This window comes from Gekko japonicus, unplaced genomic scaffold, assembly GCF_001447785.1.
Source record: "Gekko japonicus isolate JY-2015 unplaced genomic scaffold, Gekko_japonicus_V1.1 scaffold1733, whole genome shotgun sequence".
NCBI lineage: Eukaryota > Metazoa > Chordata > Lepidosauria > Squamata > Gekkonidae > Gekko > Gekko japonicus.
In genome coordinates, this window is record NW_015161452.1 from 125,497 (window position 1) to 141,419 (window position 15,923).

Consider the following 15,923-nt stretch of genomic DNA (forward strand, 5'->3'; position numbering starts at 1 on the left):
GGGCTGTCGGAGCAGTGCTCCGGCATGCTTCAGCCCCAAACAACCCCTGGCCTTGACAAATATCCACTAGTGTGGGGGTGACTAACACCTGCAGAGACTCAGAGAACAGTGAACTTCTCTGGAACTGACTGGAACATTCTCTCTTGACAGTGCGGAAACAATGGGTTTAGAAGTGAGAGTTTTAAACAAAACACTGTAAATAATAAAATATACTGAGAAATCTTAAAGTCAGGGTGTAAAGAGAAGGAAGTATCTTTAGTCTCTGGACTCTGAATCAAACTGCAGGTAGATCTTATTGTACTCCTTCACAAGCTCTGAGAAGACTCTTTTGCTTACAGTAACAGTAGGTGAAATCACATAAACATTCAGGAGTAAAGGCCCACGCTAGAAGTTGGCCACTCTTCTGCCAAGTGTCTTTCTCTGCCTCCACAGGGTTTTCTACTCTGGAACGTCTTCAGAAATTATCCACTCCCTCGAAGAAAAATGCTTCAACTGCTTTAGTATATTGATGTACTGCTGAAATTATAAGTCAAGTAGGTTGTCTGAATTCCCAGCTTTCATTTTGTAAAAGTAAGTCTTTAGCAATGCTCCCTCTAAGCCGTGGAATCTTGTGAGCAAAAATTCCACTTTGCAAGCTACTGGCATTAAAGTTGTGAGTGAGCGATTTGGATACTGCCTAAATTAGTTTGTTCAGGAGCCATCCTTCCTGAGCTAAGACAAAAATGTGTGAGCCAGAGGCTAAAAAGCTGTGAGCTAACACTAACTCAGCTTAGAGGGAACTTAGAGTCTCTAGCCTCTTCCTTTGCAGAGATATATGGAAAAAGGCATATCTCCATTTCAGTAGTATATGGATATATTGATATTTTATTGCTGTTTTAAAAATGCAGCCATGATATCGATATATCAGTATAGGTATGCACAAAAATACAAAAGGCGAGGGGGTGCTGTAACAGCACCGATAACACCACCAGTGATGGCAGCTTCCTCCCTTGAAAATCCTGATTATTTAAGGGACGTGGAAGAAAATCAACTGTCTCCACAACTGTGAAAATACAGAGGGAAGGCAGACATGTGAAACCTTGCCCAAACCTAGTCTAATACTACTGGATTTACTGCCAAGAAAATCAGGAGTAAGTCAAGTATGTGGAAAAGTCCTTGGAGTCCACTTCCCTCTATCTCTTATCCTATTGACAGGCTACCCTGCCTCCAGCCTACTTGTAGAAGCTACCTCCCTCTAGTTGGCAGTGGGTCCACTATCCAGGTAAAAACACATCACAAGCTTTTTAATAGTAGTAATAATTTTTTACAAGGTACACTTTCATAGCTGTATTTATGTCATTGAAGTGTACAAACACAAGCTGGTTGCTAAATTAGTGATTCTAAATTTTGGCACTGAAGAGAACTTTCTGGCTTTGGACCAGCATGAATTTATTCAAGTATCATATATTAAAACTATAATTTAGTAACACAGTGTGTGGGTTGGGTTGTAATCCAGCCAAGATTTTATGTATTAATTAACCATATTGATATCCAGGCCCAGATATTGAGTTTATGAGGCTGACGTTGGTAATCTCAGGAACATTTTGAGGACTGGCATGCTGGCATCACTATATGGTTTTTTGTTTGGGTTTGTTTTGGGTTTGTTTGTTTTTTTGCAAATTTGAGACTGCATAATGATGCCACTTCTAGTTTTCTTTGGAAGTGACTTTGCTCGTGGGATGCCAGAGTGCATCCCCCAACTTGACACCATTTTTTTTTTCCTGCCAGCCTTCAAGTGCCATCAGGCAACATTGAGGTTAATAGGGGATAATAGAAGTGATAGGCTGAAAAATGTATTAAAAGTCATCAAATTATTTCAAAATAACAACAATATTCAGACAGATAATCATCAAACAAAAAGTATTTAGTACAGTCATTTCTTCAAACTTTTTTTTAAAAATGGCTTTGACCGTCGTAAAATAATGAATGATGTTATCATAATTGAAAGATCTACTCAATTTACTCTCAGTGTTCCAGAAGGCCAAACAGATGTTTTTGAGTCATGGTAATTTACTTTAGAGGGCACTTTTGCTTCCTTTTAGGAGAGAAAAGGAATGTTCTGAAATATAGTTCGTGATCATTAACGACAAATTCAGCAGCAAGGCAGATTCAGCATTTGGGAAACGTTCTGTCATATTGGATTCGGTGATTACACAGTACATGAGATGAGGCAGCTCTTTTCATAACAACATGCTTCTTTATTGAACTTCCGAACCAAAGACACAGGCTCAACAGGAGCCAATTTATACTTGTAAAAACCACACCCACCTTTAACAACAACCAATAAAAAGTAGGAAGCTAGGATCCTTAATTTGCATGATATACAAAGTAACTATTTACAGTACAGCTATTGGATATAAGGCAACAAATAGGATTGGCTGTTACCGGCAACACAACCAATAGCTTTGAAGGCCTTTGGAGCCTTCACTCACTCAAGCTCCAGTAGTACATAACAGTTTTCATTGTCTTTCCATCAGATATCAGAAAGGATATGCATCCAATGAACAGTTGAAATTCTTTAGAAAAATCTATTAAGAAATCATTTGGGTATTTCTTGCACCAATATTTTATGTATGCTGACTTGAAATATTAGGCAAAATAATTCGGGAAACAAAAGGTTTTCTACATATCACATGAAGTTGCCTTATACTTAGCCAAATCATTGGTCTATTAAAGTCATTTTGTCTGCTCTGACCAGCAGCTGCTCTCCAGGGATTCTTTCTGACAGAAAGTGCCTTACCACTGAGAAACAGTCCCTCCTATCAAATATCAATAGCACTGCATGCCTTGATATCTATATACTAATAGCGAAGTTGCCCCCGTGAGTGCAGATCGCTAAGTGCGGATCGCTCCGGGGGCATTTGGGGGGAGGGGGAGGTTTGTGCACAAAAATCCCAAAAGTTGAAAAAAATTTCGGGGGGATGTTTAAATCCCCCCGAAAGTGACAGAGCGTCCTCTGCGCATGAGCACGGGCGGGGGGGAGGCCCGGCCTCGCCGCCGCTGCGGAGCCCGGCCAGGTCGGAGCCGGGTTGGGGGGGGGAACCGGACTTGCCTCCGCCGCCTCGGAGCCGGGCGGGGGGGAGGATCGGCCTCGCCGCCACCGCCGCCGACTTGGGGAGATCGAATGGGGGGGATGGAGGAGACGGAGCTCTTCTCCCCCCCGCGAGTATCGCAGGTCCCCCTCTTGTATTGTTCTAATGCCATATTTATTTTGTCAGTTATTGTAATGAAGCTACAAACTATGAAGTCTTCCTTGTTACAGAATGTACAGAAGGGTGCACTGTTATATTATTTACAATTTGTTTATTCATTTGGAAAAATGTTACACCCCCTCTAGGAATTCTGCCTTTTGTGGTGTTTGGTTTGATTTACACTCTTGGTTTGTCATCATTGCAGAAATCTTAGTCTTGTGAGCATCATAAATGCCCCACATTTGGTCAGATGATGATTCTTGTTGCAGTACACATGCTTTGTTAAGTCATCACTTGTATTCTGGAATTCCTTTGGAATTTTCTGGAATGAGAACTGGTGATGTTGTACTTATTTGGATCATTATAGAATGATTATGTACCAGTGGTATATTTGGGAATGTTTCCAGAGGAGTGGGGTGGGATGGCAGTTACAGAATTCACAGGGGGTAGATCTTTCTCCTTATTTCTGGGGTGGAAGAGTATCCTCTTTCAGAGCCATCCTTGAGCATACATCCTTTACACCACTCTCTCTCTCTCTCTCTCTCTGATGAATGTAATAGTCATTGAAAACCACACATAAAGGACATTTTCACACATTAGATTTTAAAATGCCGTATTGAACGTAGTGTTTCTCAAAAAAGGAGAGATTTATTTATTACAAGTTTCTTGAATGTTTTAGGGCACCATACGTGGATTTTTCTTCCCTCCAGTCCTCACAAGAATCCTGCAGTATCTTGCAGTCTCTTTTGTGATGTTCCACGGTTGACATCAGTTACTCACCTCAGTTTTGGGGACATTTTAAATTTGTGATATGTCTGAGATGTCACATGATGCAGAATGTACAGTTTTGTGCATAGTATGACATTCTGAGTACAAATAGATTTCATTGTATTTGAAAGTTATTGATGCCAAGTCTCTCAAGCATCATTAGCCTTGCTGTATTCAAAAAGGGGGGAGGAAACAGCTAAATTATCTGCTCTGTGTTTTGCATATAAATCTTTTGCTGCTATACGAGAAATGTCTTTTTTTTTCCAGATTGCATTAAATCTACATTGAGATTACAGCATGCTGAGGAATTAGGCTTTAGAGAACTTTTATGAGCTTTAATGTAGCTGATGGGTCAATATTTATTTATATGTTGTTCCAGCCTCTCTCCTTTCTGCATCTTACCTCCCTCAGGCCTTTCTTTTTAATTGCATGTTCAGCTTTCCCCCCTCTCCCTCCCATGCAATGAGCTCTTTTCATTTTCCTCTTTTGGCTTGCTCATTTTCAGACATCTGGTTTTTAAACTGATACTATTATAAGTAAAGTCAATATACCGCTCCATCAGCCCCTGGCACCACTGGCACCACAAGCAACTGTCTGCCTTCTTTTTTTATTCTTTTCCCTAAAGATAGCTTGAGTTAACTTTGCAACATGTTCACTCTTCAGGCCTGAGGTCTGCAGTTCTGTTTCTGTTTTGCCACCAGTGCTTTGCACATCAGCATCCCAATGAGCCACAGCACTTGGTGGAATACATATGGATCCTCTATCCATGCTTTATGAATGTAAACACTTATTTGCTCCAGCTTTCCCCATCTACAAGGGATAGTCTTTGTTTTCTTGTGTTATCAATGCCCCTATTTGGTTCTCTTTTTTCATTTGGAGAATGCCTTCTTAATTTTTTGCTGTTGAGTATTGTTAGGATTTGAGTCATTCAATACAAGCAAAATACCTGCTGGCACAATGATTGCATCTTGTTTCTAGAGCACAGTCATGCATAATTTTAAAATGTATTTATCTACTTCATTTATATCCTGTAAAGTGGCTTACATAAGAGAAAGTGGCATGGTATAGTCTGATCTCATCAAGGTCAGTACTTGGAAGGAAGACCACCAAGGAATACAATGGCAAAAAAACCTCTGCTTCTCACTTGCCTGGAAAGCTCCTTGCCGGGGCTGCTGTAAATCAGCAATTTACCCATACAAAAAGTAGCTTACCTTGTTCTCCTGTCTTGCATTTTACCCTCATAAGAACCCTGTGAGGAAGGTTAGACTGAGTGTGTGACAGACACCAGGTCACCCAACAAGCTTCTATGGCAGAACAAGTATTTGAACCTGGGTATCTAGGCTCTTTTCCCAACAATCTAACCAGTGTGCCACACTGGTTGAAAATTAAAGTCTCTTGCAGAGAACAACCTGCCACACAAACACACACTATAGTTTCTGAGGTGTATTTTCTACTGCTGCTAACTCACTGTAGGACAATTTTTCTGTAATATCCTTGCCAGATTAGCTTTTAGATGGGGAGCAAATTAATACAAGATGCAGAGAAGAACCTTTAGCAATATTTGATAATTATGAGGATAGGTTTCCTGAAGTGATCTAGGGTATGAGGGCAGGGATATACCCCCATTTTTATCTGTGAATGTTTAGAAGGCATGAACCTGCACTATTTGGATGTGGCTTTTCAGAAAGTGACTGTAGCCAAAGGTCTGACATTTTATTACAAATCAATATGTGGATTTCAGCTTTCCTTGATGCTTTTCTTCCTTACTTGGTGCTCCTCTCCTCTATATTAATTCACTTTCCTAGGCTTCCTTCCCTCTCCGGTCAAATCCACACATGTAGCAGGGTGGTGTTAGCTCTAAGATGGTAAAGAGGACTGTACCACTTCAGATTGCGGCTGATGGGGAGTTGTAGTTTTGAAAGCTCCCCTACTATGCTGATTACAGTTAGTGCTGAGGGAAAGGCAGTCTATGCATGTTTAAAGGTAATACATTCCTTCAGGTGTTTCAGGGAACACGGGTAGGACCAAAAAGTGGGGGAAGACCTTACCTTACAGGAAAGGTAACCTGATTCTTTTTACATTGTAGCTGAGCACTTTATCTGGATTTTGAATATTGCCTATACAATGGGCCTCCATGGGCATATGAAATAAAATAAACTTGGATGAGTGGGCCATGTTGCATCTTGAGACTATCTATTCCCACTTACTCCATGGGTGAACATCACTTCTGTGTGAGTGAGGTCTTGATAATTGTTGATTTTCAGGCTCCTTCTATATATGATGAGTTCAAAATATATTGATGTTTAACTTATGTAGTGCTCAGCTTTTATTTTACCACTGAGGAAGGGTTTTTAGCTGAAACTCATTTGGTTCTTGTATTTGGATGCATTTTCTCCTTTTAACCTGTATTTATATGTCCCATCGATGGGACTCTGGCGACCCCTGTGCCGCCAACCACTCTGTCAGTGCCACAGCACCTCACCAACAGGCCTCCCATGGCCCCCACGCCACCGCCGTCCCCCCCCTCTCCTGGGGCCCACACTCACTGGGAGGCCAAAAGAGACCAGGGGAATGCCACCACAGAGAGCTGACCCTGGTATGAGTGCACCCCACCAGCCCTGCCAGCTCCGTTCCAGGGCCAATGCTAGTGGGGCAGAAGTACTGCTCCCCCGGCACAAAAGCCAATTGCACTCAGCTAAAGGGGAAAGGGAGGAGTTCCAATTTAACTATAAAGATGAAAAAGAGATAGGCTTGCAAAGAGGAAAGGGGGAAGGTGCCCATCCGGGCGAGTGCAGAGACAGGAAGAGGAAAGGGTGGGGGAAGAGGCAAGACAGCAGTGGGGCAAGTGAGGTGCCCAGATCCAAGCCCCCCTTCTCATGGCAGAGAGAAGTGTGCTTGCAGTGAAGGCAGGCAGGCAGATGAGAGAGCACCTGGGTGCAGCACGTGGCCAAGGAGTCAGGCACTTACCCAGCAGTGGGGAGGGGTCCAGGTGCTGCTTGAAGACATTGGCCAGATGCAGGGTTGGTGGTCTCTCACCACAGGGGTGCCAGGTTGTGAGGAGAGGGCTCTGGATTCCCCTGGAGGCTCCAAGTGCTGCCAGCCAAGTAGTAGCAGAGCACAGCCAAGAGGTAGAGGATGCAGAAGACCACAAGGAGGTGACACTCCTTCTGAAGCTAAGTGCCCAGCAGCTTTTTCATGGTCCCATGGGTGTCAGGGAAACTGAGAGCACCAGGGCAGGCATCAGGAAGATTTGTGGGGTCTGGGCATAGCAGATTCAGGAGGGGTCATTACTTCTTTCGCCTAGCTACAGGCCTGGCCAGGTGCCATGGAAAAATTCTTTCTCAGCTACAATTCAGGCAACCAGCACTTGAAGAAGCCTGTACTGTCTGCTTAAAATGGTGGGCAGAGCACAGACCTGACCTCATCAGGCCTCTATGTCACTGTAGTGTCAACAAGGAACTGATTGGGCAGCCCTTGTCTTCTGTCTTTGGCAGTTTGCCTCTCCTACTGAGAGAATGCTGGCTACCTTAATAGGTGGATACAGCATAAGAACAGAGCAGCCCCTCAGTCAAGTGGGCCATGGGAGGAGGGAGAGGTGTTGCATCCATGTGTTTAGCCATATTTTATTATTATTTTTTGTCTCAAACTTTTTGGTTACCTTTCCAGAAAAGATTTCTGGTGCTAAGATTCTGCTTGGCTGTGTCATATGTTCATTTGCTAGTGGCTGACTAACAGCAAAAAATATACACCTCACTCTCTGCACTGTTGTGGGAATTTGCTGGAAGATGTCATGACAGGTTTGTTTTACTGTGCCATGACAACACCATGGCAAATGGCTAGACAGTATTATAACCACCAACAGAGCAGGGATCAGGTGTTATGAGGCACTGCAATCTATGGAATATTGCACATGCAGGTCCAGACTGGGGCATCCCCAGGACTGTTTTGGCTTGGGAAAATGGTGCTAGCAGAGACAGATGTCCTTCGTACCCTTGCACCATGAGCTTCATTTGACTTGAACCACTGTGGTGCTTTAAAACTTAGTCCCCTGAAGCTGCTATGTGGCTGCAGAGAAAGTCAATTGTGTTCTGGGAACTTGGACCCAACTCATTAAAAAACATCATGCCTAGCTTAGCCCCTAATTTTATGTAGCTGGTAGTGATTGGCATTAGATTCATAATACCTGTCTACATGGATACTTGGCCATTCTTAGGAGTTTATTTCAGTGGCTCTTGCCCAGAAGACCATTCCAGAAGACCATTTGATGTGAGCACCTGCAAAACTAGCCATGTATAAGAACTTTAGGGTGAAGTGATTTCATTGAACATAACCTCTAAAAAAGAAAATGCAAACAACAGTGTTTGCAAGAACCAGCCCTAACCGTTCTTATCATGATTTGTTAAATGAAGATGATTTTCTTTTAACCTAAATCCCTAAGATATTACTGTCTTCAAAAAAATGCTCTATGGATTAAAATTAAATCCTTCTTTAAAGACAGATGCAATATTGTAAACCCTTCTAGCTTCACTGAACACAGCTCTTGATGGAAGGGAGGATCCTCCTTTCCTGGCTGATTGCAGCCAGAGAGATGACTCTTCACCCATGTAGCCTTTTCCAACCTATTGGCTGCTTTATAAACAGTGATGTTTTACATAATTTTCCTGCTTTTACTAAGCAACAAATGCCAGCAGAGCATAATCAGGGCAATATTTGCTTACATTTTTTGTGTGTTTTCATTCAGTCTTCTTTCAGCTAAAACTAGAGCATGTATTGATTCTCAATTTATTTTTTTGCAAATATAAATGGAGAAAGAATGCCTGTCCTGTTTAGCAACTGAGCTGGAAAAGGATTTAACATCCCAAACTATTGATTCAAATCTGCTTGCTTATGTGCCATTGATTGTGAACCGCTGCTAAATCCTATTTTCTGAAACACTGTGGTTTCTTTGTACAAAACCCCCAAGACTTGCATACTAATAATTGGCCAATAATGATTTCATGTCCTTTATACATTTCAAGCATGAACAAAAAACCCTGACAGAACAAAAGAAGTCTGTTTAATCTATTCTTATTGTAGACTTTTCTTTTTAAATTCAATCTGAAAATAAACCATTGTTTGGAAGTATGAGAGTACAGCAGAAGCTAAAGCTGTATATGGTATAGTTTGGCATTACTCAAGCTAAAGCTGTACTGGCAGGTGTCAGTTGCTGCAGTTGTGAATACTTGCTAGTAAGCTCCTAGCCATATATCTACCCTGTCTTTAAAGTTAGGTTAGAACGAGAGAGCACAGAAGGCATCAGGGAACACAGTAAATTTCACCATGGTAATCTGATGAAATATTGATCAAATAAAAAATGCCTTCTCAGTACTGATGCACATAATAGACCCAAGATGGGCACTATGGGGACATGAACAGGGAAGCACAAGGTCAATTCAGATGTTTACCAGTATTCTGTTTTAGTTACAGTTTGCAGCATTCCTTGTTTAAGTGAGTGAGCCTAAAGCGTGATGTTTTTCTCTGACAGATAATTGTGATAATCAACTGGTGACTGCCTTGCCTCAGTCATCATTCAGCAGTTCATCAGAGCTGTCCAGTAGTCACAGCCCAGGATTTGCAAGGCTTAATCGAAGAGATGGTAAGTCTTCCCTCTGTTTTTAATCTGAATTTCTGTTTGTTTGCTGAAAAACATTTCATTATGCTAAAATATATTAGGATAAATGAGGTCTTCTACAGAATGCTAATTTGGAAATATGCACCTATGAATATTTTATTCTCTTTTCATGCTTGAGAGAAATACCAATACAAATTGCTAGGGCCAGATTCCTATTATCCAGAGTTAGACCATTTTGTCATGTACAGTGAAACTGAGAATACTGATTTACAAATATATGTTTTCAGACACAGAGGATCAGTGGCCTAGTTTGATTTAGATGATCAGGCTATATGAAATCTCCAGGGGTACATATGCCTCTGACTTAATTTGGGCTGAAAAACATCTGTATACTGTACACTATTCTCCGCTTCATCCAGGGAATTAATGTTAGTAGACATGAACTTCATAGTTCACTTGGATTTGAATCCAAGTTTGAACTCAGGGCAGATCACTCCACCATTATGATTTTTATTCTTGTCAATTGGTAGCATAGTCTGGAAGTATGCATTTATAAAACTAGTCTTAATTCCATATCATAATTTCAGAAAGGACAGGACCATAATTGTCATTAAATAGTGGGAGTCTATTTATTGTATTGGAAGAACAGGTAAGGGAAATTTCCATTTTCATTAATGTCAGATTGTATGTCTGCCCATTATTTTCTACAGGAGGAAATGAGGGAAGGGATTAGATGTTTTCTGGAGCACTTTTTTGTTCACCAAATGGTACCAAAATTTCAGCAAACCAAGTTCTACTTCTCTGCTGAAGTTCGTCCAAGCTTTAAGTGAATTGGACAAAGAGATCTGATTTTATAGTCCCCTGAAGAAAGTGTCCCAGTTATTTTTCTCCCCATTGTTCCCAATGGGTAAAAATGGCAGGAAGCAGGAAGTTTTCCAGAGAAGCTGGGGGGTTTTTCCAGCAAATGGCACCAAAATTTCATCAAACGTAGTCCTCCCTCTCTACACCCAGGTTTCAAGTGAATTGGAGAAAGGGGTCCAATTTTACAAACCACAGAATAAGGTGCCCCCAGACATTCTTCTCCTTATATGAGGAAAATGATTTCTGAAGCAGCTAGTTTTAATTAATTGCCACAACTATTTTAACTAAACTATTTGTAACTAAAGACACAACAAATTAACACCAATTAAAATAAGACTAGTATCTTAATAACAACAGAATTCCCCACCACAGAAAACAAAATTATGTCCCCTGAATAACTAACCACCCTCAGGAAAAAGCTAGTATTAATAATCAAAATAGTCTGTAGTCCACTCCAGGCAAAAATCCAGCATAGGGGTCCATGGTCTGTATAGTTAAAACAAGATCCAGATGAGTGCCTTTTTCACAGCCAGCAGCACATGAGAAGCAATTGGAGGAAAATTGCTTCATAAAATAGCATGACTGACCAATGGCAGCTCTACTAATCCCTCTCTGGAATCAGATTGGCTGGGAGACCTGCCCCTCTTTCTCCCTTCCCTCTTGCAGGAAACATGACAAAACTGCTGACAGATGATCAAGAATAAGCCTCCTGGTCTGATTCTGGATTTTTATGATCATTATCAGATGAAAACTATTGGTGTTTGGAAAACTATTGGGAAGCCTTTCAATATGTTGGCTATTGCTTATCCAATCAAATAACAACAAAGTCAGATGACTTTTAGGGTGGGCTATATCCCATTGTGCATCCCTAACAAAGTCTTTTAGAAATGGGAAAAAATACATTAATCTACTGAGCCATTGCCCCTCCCTAATCTATGCTTTTGGTATATTAAAAATACTGACTAAATTAATAAAATCCAACTTCCCCCCCCGAAAGGTGGTTTCATTAAGATAGGCTGTGGTTGGATCAAGTAATGAGTCCTCAACTATTCTCTCTCTAAAAAAAAAGCATGTATTGAAAATCACTTGGCCTTCAATCCTAAACCATTCTACACTGAGAAACAGAATTCAGGATCTGATGGAAGCATAATCAGTGCCTTTCAGTTCTCCCCTACAAATTCTCCCCCCAAGACCAAATTTCCCCACTGGGATTTATTTCTAATACCAGAGCCCAGCTAGAGAAAAATAATTAAAAATGTTGTGGGAATCATTTTCAGGAAGAATCACATTTCAGGAAGAGTTTAAAAGAGCTAAGTGTCATTTCCAAATAAGCATTGTTTTTGTTCAGATAATATGCTGACCATTGTATTCCCCAACCTGAAACATTTCTGTGTGTAGCATAAGAAATAATGGCTTGGATCCAATGATGCACAGGTGGAAACACAGTGAAGTTCTGTATGTACAAGATCTCATACAACACCTAGCACTTTCCTCCCTGTATACTATACTGCCAAGAAATTATAAGCACAATGTCTTGCAATTGGAGATGTGGATATAATTATTACTTAGTACAAACAGCTGTTGATTTTTTCTTGTGTTTCTGCTTGTGCAAGAGGTCTAGTGCAGAGCTACTCCAGTCTAAGCCCATTGATCAATATGACTTTAGCAGTGTCACCATAAGTCGGAAGAGACTTGATGGCACATAACACACATAGCTACCTATTCATGCATGGCCAGGGAAGAGCCAAAGTTAATATCTGCTGTATGGGCAGCAAATAATCCAACAGCAAGACAAAAGGGGGATGGACATCAGGGAAATATCACCTGTGTCCAGAATGGGTACCTTTGTAGCTACACAATGAAGGGAATTTAGAGTCAGTGAGAAATTCCTCAGGGTTGAATACACTCAGGACAAGCTCAGCAGGACTAACAGTTTATAACCCAGGCATATGCTACAGCCTGTCTGTGGTGTCAGAGTCTTGGCAGAATAACAGTTATAGTGATTGACATCTTGGCCCAGAGGTGCAAATTAAAACTGGGATTCAGTTCCCTTTCATTATCTGATGGATCACCATATGCTTCCTCTCCACTTCCTATAATGTAATGTTAGGATTTAGTTGCCCATTCCCACGGACAAGTTTGTGTTATTCCGAGGGCACATTTATCCTTTTATACAGGGGTCATTTCGTAAAAAAAAGAGATGCAGGAGCTCATTAGCATAACTTATTAGCATAATTTATTTGCATATGCCTCACCCCCTGACATCACTGGAAGTGTGTCAGAAGGCAACGCCCACCACTCAGGCTCCACTGGACTGTTTTGGATTGCTAGCTATGGGTGGTGGTGGGGAATGCGCAGATCTGCCCTCACAGAGGAGGGAGAGTGTGTACCTGAAGGCGGGCCGGGGGGGCTCTTCAACTTACCTGGCTGCTTCTTGCTCCTCCTAGCCCAACTGAGGGCTGCTGGGAGCAGGGGGCAGGGCTTGTTGCATGTGCCCGCCCCCTGGGCTCCTTACTGCCGGAGCTCCGCTCCTGTGCGCTCCCACAGGAAATGACCCCTGCTTTTATAACAGTGATAACAACCAGAAACCTGCCTAGTGGATCATGCAAAGACAGATGTGAGAGAAGCCTATATTTAAAACAAACAAACAAATTGATTCAATACTATGAAAATGCTCATAATAAAAATAATATACATAGTATTTTATTTAAAACATTTCTAGCAGCCTTTCCACCCAAATAGGTAACAAACATTAAAACGTTAAGCCTTTAAGACATTAAAGCAGCATTTAAAATAAGGTATATATAAAATATTTAAACAGTTCAATTAAAAAATACAGACATACACAAACACATAACACAACCAGAGAGGAGGTCCAATAAAAGTCTTCACCCATAGCAGAAGACAACAATCGAGGGAGACAAATGAATCTTTCTTGGGAAGCAGTTCTAAAGTTTCAGCATCATGACTGAGAAGGCCCTCTCAAAGGTTGCCACCTATCTAGCCTCAGATGGTGGGGGCACACAAAGAAGGGCCTCCAAAGATGGCCAGAGTGGACAGGTACATCCATATGGGTGAAAGTTATCCTTCAGCTATACTGACCTCAAGCCTTAAAAGGTCACTATCTTGAACTGAGCCTAGAAGCATAACTGGTAGCCAGTGTAGATACAAGAAGACAGGAATGTTATAGACCATGAAACCCACTCTATTCAACATTCTGGCTGCAACATTCTGTACCAAATGTACCAAAACCAGCATGTCTACCTGAACCAAATAAACTGTGAGAAAGTAAGGACTCTATTTCTCACACTTTATTGCATGATCCATTCTTTACACAACCCTCAAGCATAATATGTTTTGCTGGTAAACCATTAGTTTCACCAAGGTGTAAGTCTGTTTTAGTTTCATCAGCCAGTCATGAATATGGGGCTTATTTTTTCCTTCTAAATTCCAGGCGAAAACTAAGCTAGCTGTGGTAATCATATCTTAGAACAGTGCTTGAAGGTCAACCACACAATTTAACAGGAAGATCTCTGGCTTATTATGAATATGTTTCTCCAACCTGACTGATATAATTTCCATCACTGGTGTCCAAGAATCTTCTGCCTGTTTGCACATCCACCACATGGAGGGGGAAAATGTACACTTTCCACCTCACAGAACCAGCAATTACTCATCCAAGTTTCATAGATCTTTGCTAGACTAAAAAGGGTTAGATGCTTATCTTAAGACTGTGGGAGGGGAAAAATCCTAAATGGAGTCTTGTAAGAGACAAAGATAAATGGAGGATAAGAAAATATGAAAGAAGAAGTTGAAGCTGGAGTGCACATTTTCTTAGTTTACTGAGAAGATATTTAGTCACAAGAGATTGCTGTATAGTCAGGAGTGCGGGTGTGCCAAATATTTTTTATATTTTTGGGGTTTAGGTGTACTGAACCTAAAAAAGTTTGGTATTTCCTGGTATGCCCAAATCCCAATATTGGTATGATATTGGAATTCAGGAAATAATTGGGATTGCCGGACTTATCGGCTCCATTATACCCTATGGGGACTGTACCCATTGGGTAAAATGGAGAAGAGGGTAAGTGAGCTTGTCGTGCTTCTGAGTTCACTTGTGCGACCTGCAAAAGCCATTGAAAGGGAAAGTTCCCTTTAAATGGCTTTTGCAAGCCGAAATGCAAACAAATGAACTCGAAGTGGGGCAAGTTCCCTGCAGGCTGTGCTGGGGCTCTCCTGGGCACCCTGCCATCAGAAAGGAGCGAGGGAAGATATCAGATCTTCCCCCCTTCCATTCTGCTGGCTTTGGAAGCTGCATTCAGCATAAAGAAGGCAGAAATATATCAGATCTTTCCCCTTCCCTTCTACTGGCCTCAGATGCCATGGTCAGCAGAAAGGAGGCAGGGAAGATCTTAGAACTTCCCCCCTTCCCTTCTGCTGGTCTTGGGAGCTGTGGCCAATAGAAAGGAAGCAAGGAAGACCATTTAAATGACTCGGTTCACTCAGTGAGTTGCACTGCCATGGCTGCAGTGGCATGGGCTGGGTTGGAGAAGGGATTTAAAGAGACCACTTCACTCTTTACTCTTTCACTCTCTGTACCATACACAGTCTCTGGACTCTCCTCCTTCCTGGCCTCTATACCTCTAGCCCCTCTTATCCTTCTGTATCTTCTCCCACCCTCTACTTCCCCCTGAGTGGGTCTTCCCCCTGTCACTTTGTTCTCACTCCTTCCCATTGGCTAACCCTCCTTCCCACCCGCTCCTGCTTCCTGGATGCCTCTATGCCCAGCTGTGGCCAGAGAGCAGTCGGGCATCGGGCAGTCCTGTTGCGGCCCTCCTCCTGTTTCCAAGGCTTGTACCGGTAAGGGTCACAGGGTTTGGATTACCTTCTCCTCTTCCCCCTCTCCATATGTCTCCTGGACATGCAGTCTGTAACCCAGTGTCTCTCCTTGGGGCCTCCCCTTGCCAGCCCCACCCATGGCATCGGGGTTGACATTGTGGGGCCCCAAGAGATGATTTGCCATTGTTATGCAAGCGGTGGGGCTGCAGTGGTTTGGCCTAGGGTACGTTGGCCTGCGTTGGCTTTGTCATGGCCATGTCTGCCTTCTTGCTGGTTCTGCTGGGGGGTGGGAATGTATGTCCAAGCCTGGACACACTTGATATAATCTTTATTTTGTCAACAATGGTGTGTTTCAGAGCTAGGTTCAAGTCCAGTAACACCTTAGAGAACAAAAATATTTTTGTGGTGTAAGCTTTCAAAAGTCCAAGCTCCCTTCTTCATTTGGCTGTCAGGTAGTGTGGATTGTTTGAATTCCAGATACCAGATTCATTTGGAAAATGTTTTTCTGCTGATATGATTGATTGCTGCTATTTGGAGAGGGTTTATACTGTTCTATGTTGCTTCCATTGTTGTTGTATTGTTATGCTGATATTTTTACCTTATTTGTGGGTTTAAAT

The 15,923-nt window shown here is 42.0% G+C and overlaps 1 protein-coding gene across 1 annotated transcript in view; it reads left to right on the top strand.

Annotated features, from left to right (window-relative positions):
- The window catches only part of CNTNAP4 (contactin associated protein-like 4), a gene marked incomplete at its 3' end in the record, with an annotated part of 332,294 nt that overhangs the window by 63,597 nt on the left and 252,774 nt on the right, over positions 1 to 15,923 (top strand). Inside the window, exon 2 of the mRNA XM_015429079.1 lies at positions 9,523 to 9,633. Within this exon, the coding sequence (XP_015284565.1) occupies positions 9,523 to 9,633 (111 nt within the window). The remainder of the gene's footprint in view (positions 1 to 9,522; positions 9,634 to 15,923) is intronic.